The 14995-nt window shown below is 48.2% G+C and overlaps 1 protein-coding gene across 1 annotated transcript; it reads right to left on the bottom strand.

The window, feature by feature from the left end:
* Window positions 1–2373: 2373 nt before the first annotated feature.
* LOC120646480 (uncharacterized mitochondrial protein AtMg00810-like) lies at window positions 2374–9065 on the bottom strand. The gene is made up of 2 exons (XM_039923038.1): window positions 8114–9065; window positions 2374–2582 (listed from the first exon to the last, which is right to left on the bottom strand). The coding sequence occupies exons 1-2, from the start codon at window positions 9063–9065 to the stop codon at window positions 2374–2376; spliced, it is 1161 nt and encodes a 386-aa protein (XP_039778972.1).
* Window positions 9066–14995: the final 5930 nt, after the last annotated feature.

The raw sequence follows: 14995 nt of genomic DNA, 5'->3' as shown, positions 1-14995 counted from the left end.
TCGGCCGGCAATGACTATGACGAGTGATACCATGCTTGGGCTAGCTTGGTATACTTTTGCGACGTGTTGTAGTCATCGTGTTTCATCTTCCGCTGTTTAGACTCTGAACTTATGATCATAACTTGTATAACTGTTTTATTTAAGTTGGTCTTGTAATAATGTTTTTAACTGGCTTGTAATCATTACTATGCCTGTGTTGTAAAATTATGGTTGTAATATCTCTGGACTCGCCTTCGTGCGGGGTATGCTTGTTCGATCCGAGAATCGGTGGTTGTATCGGGACGTTACCCGACAGACCAAAAATTGTTCCGTTTGAAGTGCGTTTAAGCTAATGTTGCCTTTATGGTGATGGTTTACGCACTTGAGCCGGGATAATTTAGGCGGTTCTGCCACAACGACCGAACCCCAACCTTGCCTGTGGAGCGGCCCTGACAAGATGTTTCTGCTAGCGCGTTACTCTGAGCCCGAGATAGAGACTATCTGGGTCGTGTTGTGGTGTATCATCGTAGCGTTTTTACTCTTTGTTATCTTTCTGCTAGAGTGCATTCCGCGTCCAAGGTATGCACCGTGACTGCACCACCTGTTGAATAAATGTGATATCAGCCTCCTGAGACTGATATTTATATCATATTAAATCTCTACTTAAGTGGGGACGCTTCCGGTGGTATCAGAGCCGTAGGTTGGCTGTAGAACGTGACCCCTAGGATCGATGACTCTTTCCTAAGCCGCTTTGCCCTAGGACTTTCTTTGCCTAGCCCATCTTCCCCATAATGCTTACCTCTAGCCCTTGCTTGGTTCCAGATGGCTAACGACGAGTGGAGTAGCAGGATCTGCCACGTAGAGCCCGGCCTCCCAAAGCTGCTTCTCCTCAGCCTGGAACGTCTTGGAGTTGAGGATACACCGGAGTACGTCTACCGGGAGTACGACTCCAGGGGAACCCCTCGGTGTGACCTGATTCTCTTCGTGGGAAAAAGCACCCATTTTCCTGATGTGGCACCCTGGTTTATCTCCACCACTGGCTTTCGTTTCCCAGACACCTATCGGAAGGCTGCGCGAAAAGCCCTGCGACGCCTGCGAGTGGTCTACAAGCATCATCTTCAGCATACTTCTATGGAATTCTTTCCACCCATTGTAGAAAGTGGTCGCGCATGGATTGACCGGATGAGAAGACTTGGAGAGGATGAAGAGGAATTAGAAGATACGGTCCACCACCTGTCCATCTACCTCATCGGCTTAGACTACCTCTATCAAGAACAGGCGGCCCAACTAAAGTACCAGATTCGTAGGGCAGAAAAAAAAATCAGAGAAAGGGAAGAACAAAATACGAGAGCCATAAGAGCTCTCCGAACCCAGCAACAGGAACGAGAGGTGCCCAGGACAGAGGAAGAAGAGGAGGAACCCGAAGAAACCCATTGGGATAAGGGCACTCAGATCGAGGAGGAAGAACTCTGTCTTCCGTCGAAGAAGCATCGCACCTGGCATAGGGAAGCGTCCCCATGAGCAGAGGGTAGCATGTTTAGGCTAGAACCGCTATCCTCGTAGTGTACCTATGAACCATGTACCCACCCTTGTGACGAAATAAAAGCCACATGTTCCCTTTGTACCCAAGTAATCATGCAATCCTTGTTTATCTTGTCCTTGTTTTCAGATGGCTAAGGAAGGATGGATCCAGGGCATTTGCCAAGCTGCACCTGGCCTCCCCAGCCTGTTGATCAATGCCCTGGAAAACCTTGGTGTTACGTAACGCCCAAGGTACTACAGCAAGGAGTACGAGTACAGTGGTACTCCCCGCTGCAGGGTGACCCTGACCATCGCCAGAAGTAACCGCTACCCCGCCATCGAGCCATGGCGAGTGACCGCCACAGGATTTAGGTATCCAGATACCTATCCCTTGCCCGTCAGGAAGGCACTCCGCTATCTGTGCTGGATCTTCGAATAACACCTCACCCCCACACCAATGAGGTTCTTTCCCCCGGTCGTCAGAACCCCAGTTTGGGGGGCTCGCATGCGAAGCCTAGAACGATGCCGCGATGAGGAGGAGCCCCTATACCAAGTGGCTAGTTACCTAGCCTCCCTTGATCAGCTCTTTGACGAGCAGGCCAACACCCTTATGGAGCAGACCCACCGGGCTGAGCAAGCAGAGCTCGCGGTGGGAAGGCTCCAAGAGAAATTGGCAGCCGTAGAGGCGTGAGCCACCATCGCCCTGAGCAATGAGGCTCTCGCCGAGGAAGCCCTGAAGGAAGCCGAAGAACGGCATGCCAAGGAGAGACGCATGCAAGGATGGACCACGCCAGGTGATCCGGCGAGCATCGCGCCAGAACACATGGTACGCGAGCTGAAATCCCAGAGGATCGGCCCGAGTGCCGTGAGCCACTAGGTCCCCAACACGACGTCGTACCCAGCCAGCGGAAGTGCGAAGAAGTCCCCGGTGAAGGACTCCTGGTCGATGGAGAACAACACGTCACGGTACACGCCCGGGCACCAAACGTGCTCGCCGTTTGCCACGGTCACCCGCAGCTGCCCCGGGCCGAGGGCCGGCAACTCGACCTCCAAGGCGATTGTTTGGGAAGCCACCTTTGGCCCTGGCGAAATCCTCAAGACCGACGAATGCGACGATAAAGCGAAGCCCAAGCGAAGATCAGCGAAGCGTCTTTGGGACCTTCGCATGCGAAGCCCAAGCGAAGGTTAGCGAAGCCTCTTCGGGACCTTCGCATGCGAAGCCCAAGCGAAGGTCAGCGAAGCACCCGCAGGACCTTCGCGAGCATGGTCCGAGCGAAGGTCGGCGAAGCATACGCAGGACCTTCGCGTGAGGAGCACCGGCGAAAGACAGCGAAACGTCCTCGCATCCTACTCGTGCGACAAGCGAGGAGCGGAGAGGGAAGACTACCCAGGGCCCACCAGTCAGGGTGATGGGGATAGTTAGTGCGGTCGAGAAATGACCATTTGCCCCTGGAATATTCCGAGAATGTAGCAGTTAGGGGGTAAGAATGTGTAATTAACCGAAGGGAAGATGAACAGTCATCCTATAAATACTCATGTAACTGTCATTGATGGGACAGTTGGTCCTGGGAGTAATAGAATATTCCTCAGATTCCCTTTGAATGATTTGAGTGCTTATTTTCGTTACGCGTCACGGTTTCACTTCGACTGTTGTGGGATCGCTTCATCCGAACGGTCCCCTCCACCAACAGTTTTGGCGCCCACCGTGGGGCTCGAACCCACGACCACAGGGTTAAGAGCCTTGTGGTCGTGGGTTCGCATAGCAATGTGCCAACCAAGGGCCCAAGAAAGATTATCGGACTACGAACGCTCGATAACGAAGTCTTACCAGAAAGTGAGTAATCGTCGGCGCAACCAAAAAGTGCCCCAGCTCGGAGACCAGCCGGAGCAAACATTAGCTACACCGGTAATTTCTAAAGAGGATCAAGCTACGGCCAAATTTATGGTAGAAACTAAACTCACAAAATCTCAGCTCAACGGGAAGGAAGAAATCGCAAAGCACCAAGGGTCAAGAAGAAAACTATTTGTATTAGGTGAACCTCTCATGTGGCCGGAGTTAGTGGAGACACTACCAACGAGGATGTGACAGTTGCATAGATGGTACTTGAAGGCCAGCAGTGAGGATGGGCTTACAATGATTGCAGCTCAGGTTCAACATAAACATTTCTATCGGGGGAACGATGATGTATGGATCGAGTTTGAAAGTCTTTGGTTTCTATACCATCAGGATGCAATAGATAAGTCCCTCCTCAGTGCATTTCTTATGTAAGTGTGTCTCCTCTCATTTCTACACTATAACTCAACTACTTCCACCAACGCTCATCATGTCTTCTCTTTTGTATTATGTACAGGTCAAAGGTGAAAGAATGTCAACAAATAGGTTACTATGACATTGGCTTTATGGACCCGAATGTTATCCATGAGGAAAGCGTACGCAAATGGCCAAACCGGACGATGAAAAGTATATTCAAGAGCTTGGATGAGCAGAACACGTGTACATTCATTCAGTTGCCATACAACTTTCATACAACTTTCAGTAAGCAGTCGACTATTGGATTAATAATTTCATAATATTTTAGTATTTCAAACGTTTTCATATAAAGTATGTGTATGAACAGGTATCACTAGATCTTGCTATGTATCGAGATAAAAAAATCTAGGATCATCGTGTTCGACTCTATGAGAAAATCAAAAGAGTTATATCAACCCATCATAAATCTCCTCCAAAAAGTATGGGATCTCTTCCTCAAAAAGCACATAGAAATCTCATCAAGCCAGAGTGAACTTACTTTCAAAACAGACTTCTCGGTATGAAAACAATTCGCACATCTAGTTCCAATTCCTTAATCATAACTAATATTTCATAACCCTCCTCTGTGTATAGTGTATGAGACAAGAGTCATGAAACAACTTATGCGGGTACTACGTTTGTGAGTACATCCGCCCCTTTTGCCGCGGCCCAAAGAAAATGACGCCACAAGCATTAGAAGTACGTAAAAAAATAAGCACATGTATTTTTTTATTTCTTTCGCATATTTCTTTACATGTATTGATGTAAAAAAATAATGAGGTTTGCACGTGACAGATTTTTGTAATGAAAGAGGACCTCATTCTTCCAGAAAGAGTCAGGGCCGTCCGAGAAGAAATATGCAGATTTTTGCTAGATGAGGTCATAAATCCAAATGGAGAATTTTATGCCAATCATACGATAAGCGTGGGGGTATTAGATACAGGCAATGACGATGATGACGACAGTGAAGGTTGAACTAGTTGTACGGAACAGTGCTTACTTGAAATATATATATATATTATGTTGTCATCTTTTGTATATGCTCGAGATACTTGTACGTATAGTCACAAATAATACTAGCTCTACATAAATGTCTACCGTTACGAAATCGATTTCGAATTAAAATAAAATGTACAAAACCAAAAACATAAAGACAAAAAGATTCTAGTACCGGCTGCTAACAACAACCGGTATTAAATAGCCGCCACTGAACTTTCGGTGGTGGCTGTTTAGTACCGGTTGTTTACGCGAGCCGGTACTAAACGCGTACTTTAGTACTGGTCCTTTTGCCCGATACTAAAATGTGGGCACTTTAGTGCCGCCTAGGTTGTACCGGACTGTGGACCGATACTAACCGTGGGTTTCCAACCGGTACAGATGTTGGATTCTCTAGCAGTGATAAGAAACTGGCTTCTTTCTGGTAAGCAACTCTATAAAAACCACACCAAAGCTATACACGTCGCTTTTGTCAGTAAGGTGCCTCGTGCTGTGGTACGTAGGGTCTAGGTACCCAAATGTTCCTTGCACAGCTGTATCCAACCCGGTTTGATCAACTGGAATGTACCTCAAAGCTCCAAAGTCTGACAACTTCACGATTAAGTTATCATCAAGAAGTATGTTAGGAGACTTGATGTCCATGTGAATTATTGGCATCGAAGTGAGTGAAGATATGCGAGAGCCCTAGCAGTTGCAACAGCAATCCTCCAGTGGCGGAGCCAAGGGGGGGGGGGGGGCTAGCAGGGGCCATGCCCCCCCCTAAGCTCCCAACAATTACACTATGAGCCTTAATTTTTCTTTATTTTTTAGCAAAAAATCATTAAGAAATTAGTAATTAATCCTTGTTATGGAAGAATTTGTGCTAAAAAAATTTCTTGGCCCCTCCTAACTTTCAATCCTGGCTCCGCCACTGCAATCCTCACTCTATCTTTCCATAGCAATGATAAAAAAAGCTTCCACATGAAGATGACTGTATAGGGTCCCATTGGAAATGAACTCGTAAACAAGTAGAGGAACTTATGTCTCGAGACAGCACCCATGAAGCTTCACAACATTCCTATGGTTTATCTGAGAGAGGATAACAACCGCATTTATGAACTCAACAATTTCTCTCTGAATCATTATCTTTGACTTCTTAATTGCCATGACGTGTAGATTTGATAAAATTTCCTTATACACTGTGCCATGCCCTCCACCACCTAACTCACAGGCTTTGTCAAAGCTGTTCGTGGCCTTCTCTAGCTCATCTAAAGTAAGAATCATTCTCTCACTAATGTCTGCCCTTTGACATACTAATTGTTGTAGCAACTGACCATGGTTTTGCTCGAAGCATCTCCGTCTCATCCTTTTCTTTCGCGTCAAGATTCTATGGACAGAAATGTGATGCTTAGGACTAGAAAGATGAGCATTGCACCACTTCCAACTCCTAGGCCAATGGTTAGCCTTGAGATTGACACAATGGTTAACTTTAGTAACATAAATAAAAGAGCACGATACAAATTATCAAGGGGATGTGACTCAGAATATTTGTCTTAGTAGGTGCAAACAATTTTCTGCTACTAGAATCATCCCTATTCATCTACAGTTTGGAGGACGCTTTTTTAGAATCTCTCTGTGAACACATATATATTTCTCTTCTCACCAAGATATGTGCAATGTTATCTAGATTCAAAAAGCACTATTATTTATCATAAAAGGTTGTTATTAAAAGCTTGGCATAAAATTAAAGAGTAAAATCATTTGCTACATATATGTGGGTTAACTAGTTAATTTAAGAGTAAGAGTTACCTTTATTTAGATCACGTGATTTGACGCAGCCATCTCGAGTATATGGGTCGCTAATAGTTCCCTCCGGGCATCGGCACGAATACCCACCAGGTAAATTTATGCAATTTGAAAAGCATTTACCCGGTAGCGAGCACTCGTCGACGTCTAATAATGATGAAGGGTAAACTATATATTATTCTTGGGCATAAAAAACACAATATGTGATAATTTCTGGATTTGGTCATTATAAATAAACTATTTTAAATATAAATATTTATACATAATGATAATTGCTTTCATAAAGAATATACTAATATTATTTTCATCATATAGATCTTTATAAATTATCTACTATTTATGATCAGAGTTGAAAATTTTGATTTTGATCAAATTTAGAAATACTTATATTCCGGAACGGAGGAAGGAGTATATAGATAACTAAATTTACCACCTTGGCATCCGTCGCTGAGGTAAGGGTTGCCGGTAACCCTCGTCGCACTCGCATGTGTAGCCGCCAGTGTTGAGGCCGTTGCAGGTGCTGTAACGGCTATGGCATGCGGTGCTGGCCAAATCATAGGGGCACGTGGTGTTCCCAGGACGTCTCTCATTTGGCCCTGGCACCGCGCCGGCAGGCGACGATATGCATCGCGCTCTGTTCGTTTGGGTGATTTTGGCTGATTTCGGCTGGTTTAATAGTATTTTGTAAGAGTGAATAAGCTAAAATAAGTCGAAACAAGTCAAAATAAGACAAGCAAAAATTTGAGACCCTGCAGGATCGGCGATGTGGTCTTGTCGACGAGCTTCACCAGGCGCAGGGTGGAGTCATCGAGGGAGATGTTCATGACCTGGAACGGCCACCCTCCGAGGACGAGGAGCAGGCTGCTTGTGTGTGTCGTCACAGGTGAGGCGGAACGAGTCCCCAAGGTGGCAGCCGGGCTCGATGCCGACGGGGTAGGGCAAGCTCACGCCGCCGCAGCTGGTGGTGCAGTTGGGACGGACCCCCATCCGCAGCTGCGGCTGGGGTGGGGCTGCGTCTGCGTCGGCCACCACCACCAAGAAGAAGAGCGGCCACCACCACCAACTGGGCACAGTAGTTGAACATGCTGGGCATGGCAATGGCATGGCTTCAAAGTTCAAACAAGTACTACTATGCAGGGCATCGATCATGCGCCGGCCTGCTATGTGCTACTGCATACCAATATGCAATTCCAGCAACAAACTGGCGGGCAACCCAAGCACGGCAAACATACAAGCGGGCTGAGATTCATATGTACTAGATTCTACCCCTCTGCTCACATTTAGTAATCCAACCTGTAGAGAAAGATTATGGCAACCGTGATTTACATTGATCACTGAACTCTCTTTTATACATGTACATCGAGTATTGGATCACCAGGAAGCTAACTAACTCCTACACTACCGGCGGACGCGCTGCGGAGCCTGCGGAGCTGCGCGTCGCGCTCAGACTGCGTCGTGCGCGTCGTGTGCGGAGTCCGGATAGCTGAAGACCGTTTCCAACACCCCCCCCCCCCCCCCCCGCAGTATCAGCGGTCGGCTTGCCGATGCAGAGACTGGAACGGAAGTCGTTGAACATGCTAGAAGAGAGCCCCTTCGTGAACACGTCGGCGAACTGCTGGGCACTCGGTATCGGCAGAACGCGGAGCTCACCAAGCGCAACCTTCTCGCGGACGAAATGGATGTCAAGCTCGATGTGCTTGGTTCTCTTGTGGTGCACCGGGTTCTTGGACATGTAGACGCTGGAGATGTTGTCACAGTAGGCGATGGTTGCCTTTGGAATGCTGCAGTGAAGCTCGCCAAGGAGTTGCCGGAGCCAGGTGCACTCAGCCACCGCGTTCGCCACGCCGCGATACTCGGCTTCCGCGCTGGAGCGCGAAACCGTAGTTTGCCGCTTGGATGACCACGACAGGAGTGAGTCGCCGAGGAAAACGCAAAATCCTGAGGTGGAACGCCGGGTGTCGGGGCAGCCGGCCCAGTCGGCGTCGCTGTAGGCGATGAGCGTGGGCGATGTCGTGGCGCAGAGGTGCAGACCGAAGGAGAGGGTTCCCTTGATGTAGCGCAGGATCCGTTTCAGCATCGCACCATGAGGTTCTCGGGGAGCATGCATATGCAGGCACACCTGTTGCACCGCATAGGCGATATCTGGGCGCGTCAACGTCAAATACTGGAGCGCGCCGGCCATGCTGCGGTACCACGTCGCGTCGTGCATTAGAGCGCCATCGTCGCTGGCGAGCTTGGGCTTGGTGTCGGCTGGTGTAGCAACAGGCTTGCAGTTCGCCATGCCCGCGCGCTCGAGGACTTCGGACGCATACTTGGACTGGGAGAGGAAGAAGCCTTCTGGAGACCGCTTGACCTCGATGCCGAGAAAGTATTGCACCGGTCCCATGTCCTTGACGGCGAACTCAGACTTGAGTTGGCTGACGATGTGCTGGAGCAGTGCCGGAGACGACGCTGACAGGATCATGTCGTCGACGTACAGGAGAAGATACGCCATGTCGTTGCCGCGACGGAGCACAAACAGCGATGAATCGGCACGGGACTGCACGAAGCCGAGGGATGTGACGTGCTCGACGAAGCGGTTGAACCAGGCGCGCGGTGCTTGACGGAGCCCGTAGAGAGAACGGGAGAGCAGGCAGACGTCGTCTGGGCGATCAGCATCCTCAAACCCGGTGGGCTACTGACACAGCACGCGCTCCTGGAGGTTGCCGTGCAGGAACGCGTTGGAGACGTCCAACTGGTGAGCCGGCCACCGCTGGGAGGAGATGAGTGTCAACACCGTGCGGATCGTGGCGGGTTTCACCACCGGCGAGAAGGTTTCGCCGAAGTCGACGCCGGGACGTTGGTTGAAGCCACGCACGACCCACCGCGCCTTGTACTTGTCGAGGGAGCCGTCGGAGTTGAGCTTTGTCTTGAACACCCATTTGCCCGAGATGACGCGTGCGCCGGGCGGCCGAGGCACCAGCGTCCACGTTCGGTTGGCGAGGAGCGCGTCGAACTCAGCCTGCATAGCCGCGCGCCAGTGTGGATCGCGAAGAGCCGAGCGAACGGAAGTAGGCGTCGGAGAGAGGGGCGCGGCGGCGGTGAGAGCATATCTCGGGTTTGGCTTGGTGATGCCGGCGCGAGCGCGCGTCGTCATGGGATGCGGCTCCAGAGCTTGCGGGGCGGGTGCTGGCGACGGAGCAGGTGAGGATGGCGCGACTGGTGACAGAGTAGGAGGCACATCGGGCTGCGGCGGCGAGTCGATGGCGCGCGGCTGTGGAGTCCGGGGCGCGACGGGAGGGAGAACGACAACAGTGTCCTCGCTTGGAGCAGCTGTTGCCGAAGGAGGGGAGGGTCGAGGCAAGGCGTCGCGGAACGGGAAGACGTGCTCGACGAAGACGACGTGCCGTGACGTGAACACCCGGCGCGAGACCATATCGTAGCAGCGATAGCCACGATGGTCGAGCGGGTAGCCGATGAAGATGCATGGGAGGGACCGCGGACTCAACTTGTGGGGCGATGTTGCCGCAGTGTTGGGGTAGCACAAGCAGCCAAAGACGCGGAGGTCGTCGTAGCACGGCGGCTCGCCGAGCAGCAGCTGGTGCGGCGTCGCGGACCCGGTGGCGCGGCAGGGGCGGCGGTTCAACAGGTAAGTCGCCGTCTGCAAGGCTTCTGCCCAGAAGGACAGAGGTGCTACACTGTGAACAAGCATGGTACGCACACAATCGTTAATGGTTCGAAGAACCCTCTCGGCTTTTCCATTTTGCTGTGACGTGTAAGGACACGATAAGCGAAAGGAAGTGCCGTGGAGCAAGAGAAGCTGCCGGAGCGCATGTGTATCGTATTCCTTGCCGTTGTCAGTTTGGAGAGCTAACACGGGAAGGCCGAATTGTGTGCGAACGTAAGCAAGAAAGGAGCGAACAATGGGAAGAACTTCAGACTTTTGACGAATGGGAAAGGTCCAAACATAATGTGTATAATCATCAAGAAGCACAACATAATATTTGTAACCTGAATTACTGTAAATTGGAGAGGTCCAAACGTCTGAATGAACAAGTTGAAAAGGGAAATAACTCTGACTAGAAGAGTTCTGAAACGGGAGCCTCACATGTTTGCCGACCTTGCAAGAATGGCAAAGATGTGGAGCGGATTTATTACACTGAAAATCAAAAGAGCTGAGGACCTTGGACAGAGAGCTGGAGCCGGGTGTTGGGATGATGATCTGTGAGCTTAAACAGTAAGCTCATTAAATAATCTACAGTAAAGTGATAAGATGAATTAATGAAGAAGATAAGAGAACGGGATGGAAACATCCCGTTCCCGTCCTGATCAGGGGCGAAAACCGACCCAAATTGATGTCGGTTCCCCCCCGGTGTGCAACGGCTTTATATAACGGGGAAGAACCCCGTGCAAGGGACTGATCACCTCGCGTTGCCAATACCGGGGTTTCTGTGACCGGCAAAAACACACACACACTAAGAACACACACACACAGAGGCAAATACAAGAAACAAGATCCAAGAACAAGAAGATGGGAGGTCCTAATGACCAAGGTGAGTCATCTACGTGGTTCCTTTTGAGCTAAGATCCTAGAACGCTTAACAATGGCATCTAGAGCTTGGTTAGCATCGAATGGAACCCAAAATACCTCTCTGAGTACACAGATCATGCTTTGTTTAAGTGATTTTGTTCATCTTTTATAAGTTCATGCCTCTGTTATTAAGATTTGCGCCCAAATCGTGCAGCCCGAAACCCTAAGTCCACTAAAGAACCCCCAAATCCCACTGCCGAAACCCTAACCCTAGAAAAATCCCCAAATCCTGCTCAAACCCTAACTCTAAGATCTACAGAGAGGTCGGGGGCTTACCTAAAGGGCCTTCTAGGCCACCACCGTCGCCATGGATGCCGCCATGGCCGTCACTGATGGCGAGCGCGCGCTCGGGACTTGGTCCCGAGCGGCCTCGCGAGCCCCGGACCGACCAGGGCCACCCCTTCACGCCGGCGACCGGCGGATCTGAAGCTTGCCGTCGCCGCCGCTGTGGATCCGCGCGCGGTTGGCGAGGTGCCCTTAGGGCACCGTCGAGCGTTGCTCGACGGAGCTGCGCGCCCGCATCTGCGGCATGCAGCTCCGGCGAGCGAAGCTCGCACGATGCCGCTCCCTCCCTTGGGGCCGGCGAGGTGCTCGGCGCCGCTCACCACCGTCCCACGCGCTCGCTGCCGCCACGGGTGAGGAGAGAGAAGGGGAGGGAGAGAATGATTAGGGTTCGCGGGGGGGGGGGGGGGGGGGGGGTCGCGGCCGACGGCCTTTTTAAGGCGGCGCGGGAGCAGCGGCGGCCGTCGGATCGGATCCGACGGCGCGGGAGCATCCGACGGCGCGCGCGCGTTGGCCGCGGACGGGCCGGCGGAGGCCGGCGCGGGGAAGGCGGTTTCCCGGCCCAGGCCCAGGTTTTTTTGGGCCTGGGGCCCAGGAAGGGGGAGACGGCGCTTAAACGGGCTGGGCCGTTTTCGGCCTGGGCCGAAATTTGAAGTTTGGGCATAGTATTGGGTTTAAATGTGTTGGGCTGCATAGTAACAGGCTGAAAATGTTTATGGGCCAAAATAATATTGAAATTAAAGATACAAATATTGTTTTATGTTTTATTCTTCCATGTTTTTTATCCTTAAAGCATTATGATATGTGTCATTTCATGTTTAACTTTTAAAGATGTTTCATTATGTTTTAGCAAATAATGATACAAATAATGATAAAAATAATAATTAGATTTATTATATAATGAAATTTTCTTATGTTTATTTAATTTTTATGATGATTACATTATGTTTATTATTCAAAATTATTATTTTATGTGTTATAAATTATTTCCGTTGCAAATAATTACTCTGATTAAGTGTGACAAATAATTGTCATTCTGGCCAAAGCTGATTGACACTTATTCGGTCACAAAATTTTATTAATTCAAATCAATTCAGGCCAAAGCTGATTTGATTGAATTAATAAAAGAAGTTCATGAAGTTCAATAAAGTGTGGTTTGTATTTATTATTCTGGCCAAAGCTGATTAATAAATACTTATTCACAAAATTTTGTTGTTCTCATTCATTTCTGGCCAAAGCTGATTTGAATTTGATCAATAAAAGAATATGCTTATTTAATGATGTTGATTCGCTCTTATGCAGCGTCTCAAATTGCCGGAGTTTTGGGCAATATTGAGCAACTTAATGGAAGCAACTATGCTTCATGGAAGGAGAAGCTGGAGATCACTCTAGCTCTGCTGGATATTGATTATGCCCTCCATAATGATCCTCCGGTTGAGCCTAAACCAGAGGATGAAAATTATGAAGCCCTTAAGAAGGAATATGATGAAGCAAAGGCAAAATGGGATATTTCAAATCGAAAATGCCTTATGATCATCAGAAGCTCCATTATTGATGCAATAAGAGGAGCAATTCCTGATACTCAGTCTGCCAGGGATTATCTTAATAAGATTGAGGAACAATTCAAAGGCTCCTCTAAAGCTTATGCCACCGCCCTCATCAAAAGGTTGGTGGGTGAAAAATATGATGCAACTGGTAGTCTGAGGGAGCACATTATGAAAAAATGTCACATGGCTTCCAAGCTTAAGTCAATGGAGATGGAAATCTCTGATGGTTTTCTTGTCCATTTCATTATGTCATCACTGCCCCAGGAGTTCTCTCCATTTGTGATCAACTACAACTCTATGAAAATAAAATGGGGTATTGATGAGTTGATTGCCATGTGTGTGCAAGAAGAAGAAAGGCTTAAGGCAGAAAGGATTGATCATGCTAATCAATTCAAGCATTCTGAAAAGAAAAGGTATAAGAAATTTAAGAAAGAATACTTGAAGCCTAAGCCTGGTCAATTCAAAGAAAAGGGGCAATCTTCTAAGCAAGGCCAGCAGAACAAGCCAACAGGTGGCTCTAGTGCAGAGGAAAAAGGAAAAGATCCCGAAGGATGCCACTTTTGTGGAAAAAGTGGACACCGTCAGAGGGACTGCATTGGCTTTATGAGATGGCTCAATAAGAAAGGTACTGATGTTATAACTTTTGTTGATGAATCCCTTTATATTGATTATGCCACCGACTCTTGGTGGATTGACTCAGGTGCAACAATTCATGTTGCAAACTCTTTACAGGGATTCGCTACGAGGAGGACCCTAAGAAGAGGGGAAAGAAGAATTAGAGTTGCTAATGGAGTTGAAGCAGAAGTCAAAGCCATTGGAGACTTCACTCTTACTCTTCATACTGGCTTTAGACTTCAGCTGAATAATGTTCTTTATGTACCCTCTATGAAAAGAAACTTAGTTTCTGTTTCATGTTTGGATGATGGTGGTTATCGTTGTACTTTTGGAGACCATAGATGTATAATTATGTGTGGTAATAAAAATGTTGGTCTCGCCGTTAGACGGGAACAACTTTATAAAATATCCTTATGTGATACCACTTATCATGTTGATTCCTCCTCAAATGCAAATATCAATACCAAACGAAAACATAATGATAATGAGACTTCTTCGAAATTATGGCACTACCGTTTAGGCCATATTTCGAGGGGGAGAATTGAGCATCTCATTAAAGAAGATATCCTCCATCCTTTGGATTTCTCGGATGCAAATGTTGAACATTGCATTGATTGCATCAAAGGAAAATATGCAAAGAAAATCAAGAAAGGTGCAAACCGAAGCACGGGAGTTTTGGAAATAATCCACACAGATATTTGTGGTCCTTTTAATGTAAAATCAGTGGATGGTTTTGATTCATTCATTACATTCACCGATGACTACTCCCGTTACGGATATATTTATCCAATTAAAGAAAGATCCGAGGCATTAGACAAGTTCAAAATTTTCAAAGCAGAAGTTGAGAATCAACATGATCGGAAGATCAAAATTGTAAGGTCTGATCGTGGTGGAGAATACTACGGAAGACATACACCTTATGGCCAAACTCCTGGACCTTTTGCAAGGTTTTTGGAGGAAAATGGCATAAAAGCCCAGTACTCTGCACCGGGTGAACCACAGCAAAATGGAGTAGCTGAAAGGCGTAATCGCACTCTAATGGATATGGTACGAAGTATGATGAGTCACTCCACTTTGCCTGTGAATTTATGGATGGAAGCTCTAAAGACAGCTGCACACATTCTCAATAGAGTTCCCAGCAAATCAGTTCCTAAGACACCTTTTGAATTATGGACTGGGAAGAAACCTACTCTAAATTATTTACATGTGTGGGGCTGCCCTGCTGAAGCTCGAGTTTTCAATCCAAATATGGGAAAGTTAGACCCCAAGACAATTAGTTGTCATTTTATTGGTTATCCTGATAAGTCAAAGGCATATCGATTCTATTGCCCGAATCAGTTTACTAAGTTTGTTGAAACAAGACACGCTGTGTTCTTGGAAGATGAAGTAATCAGGGGGAGCATGACTCCC

This window comes from Panicum virgatum, chromosome 8K (genome assembly GCF_016808335.1).
Source record: "Panicum virgatum strain AP13 chromosome 8K, P.virgatum_v5, whole genome shotgun sequence".
Taxonomy (NCBI): Eukaryota; Viridiplantae; Streptophyta; class Magnoliopsida; order Poales; family Poaceae; genus Panicum; species Panicum virgatum.
Note: the sequence above shows the minus strand (reverse complement) of the source record. Positions and strands in the feature narration are given on the sequence as shown.

What these genes read in the sequence shown, in the direction of transcription:
- LOC120646480 (XM_039923038.1), bottom strand. Translation starts at nt 9,065, where the DNA reads ATGGCGTATCTTCTCCTGTACGTCGACGACATGATCCTGTCAGCGTCG. An exon ending in CCGTTCCAGTCTCTGCATCG is followed by an intron (nt 2,583 to 8,113) that starts GCAAGCCGACCG and finishes GGATTTCGCCAG; the next exon opens with GGCCAAAGGTGGCTTCCCAA.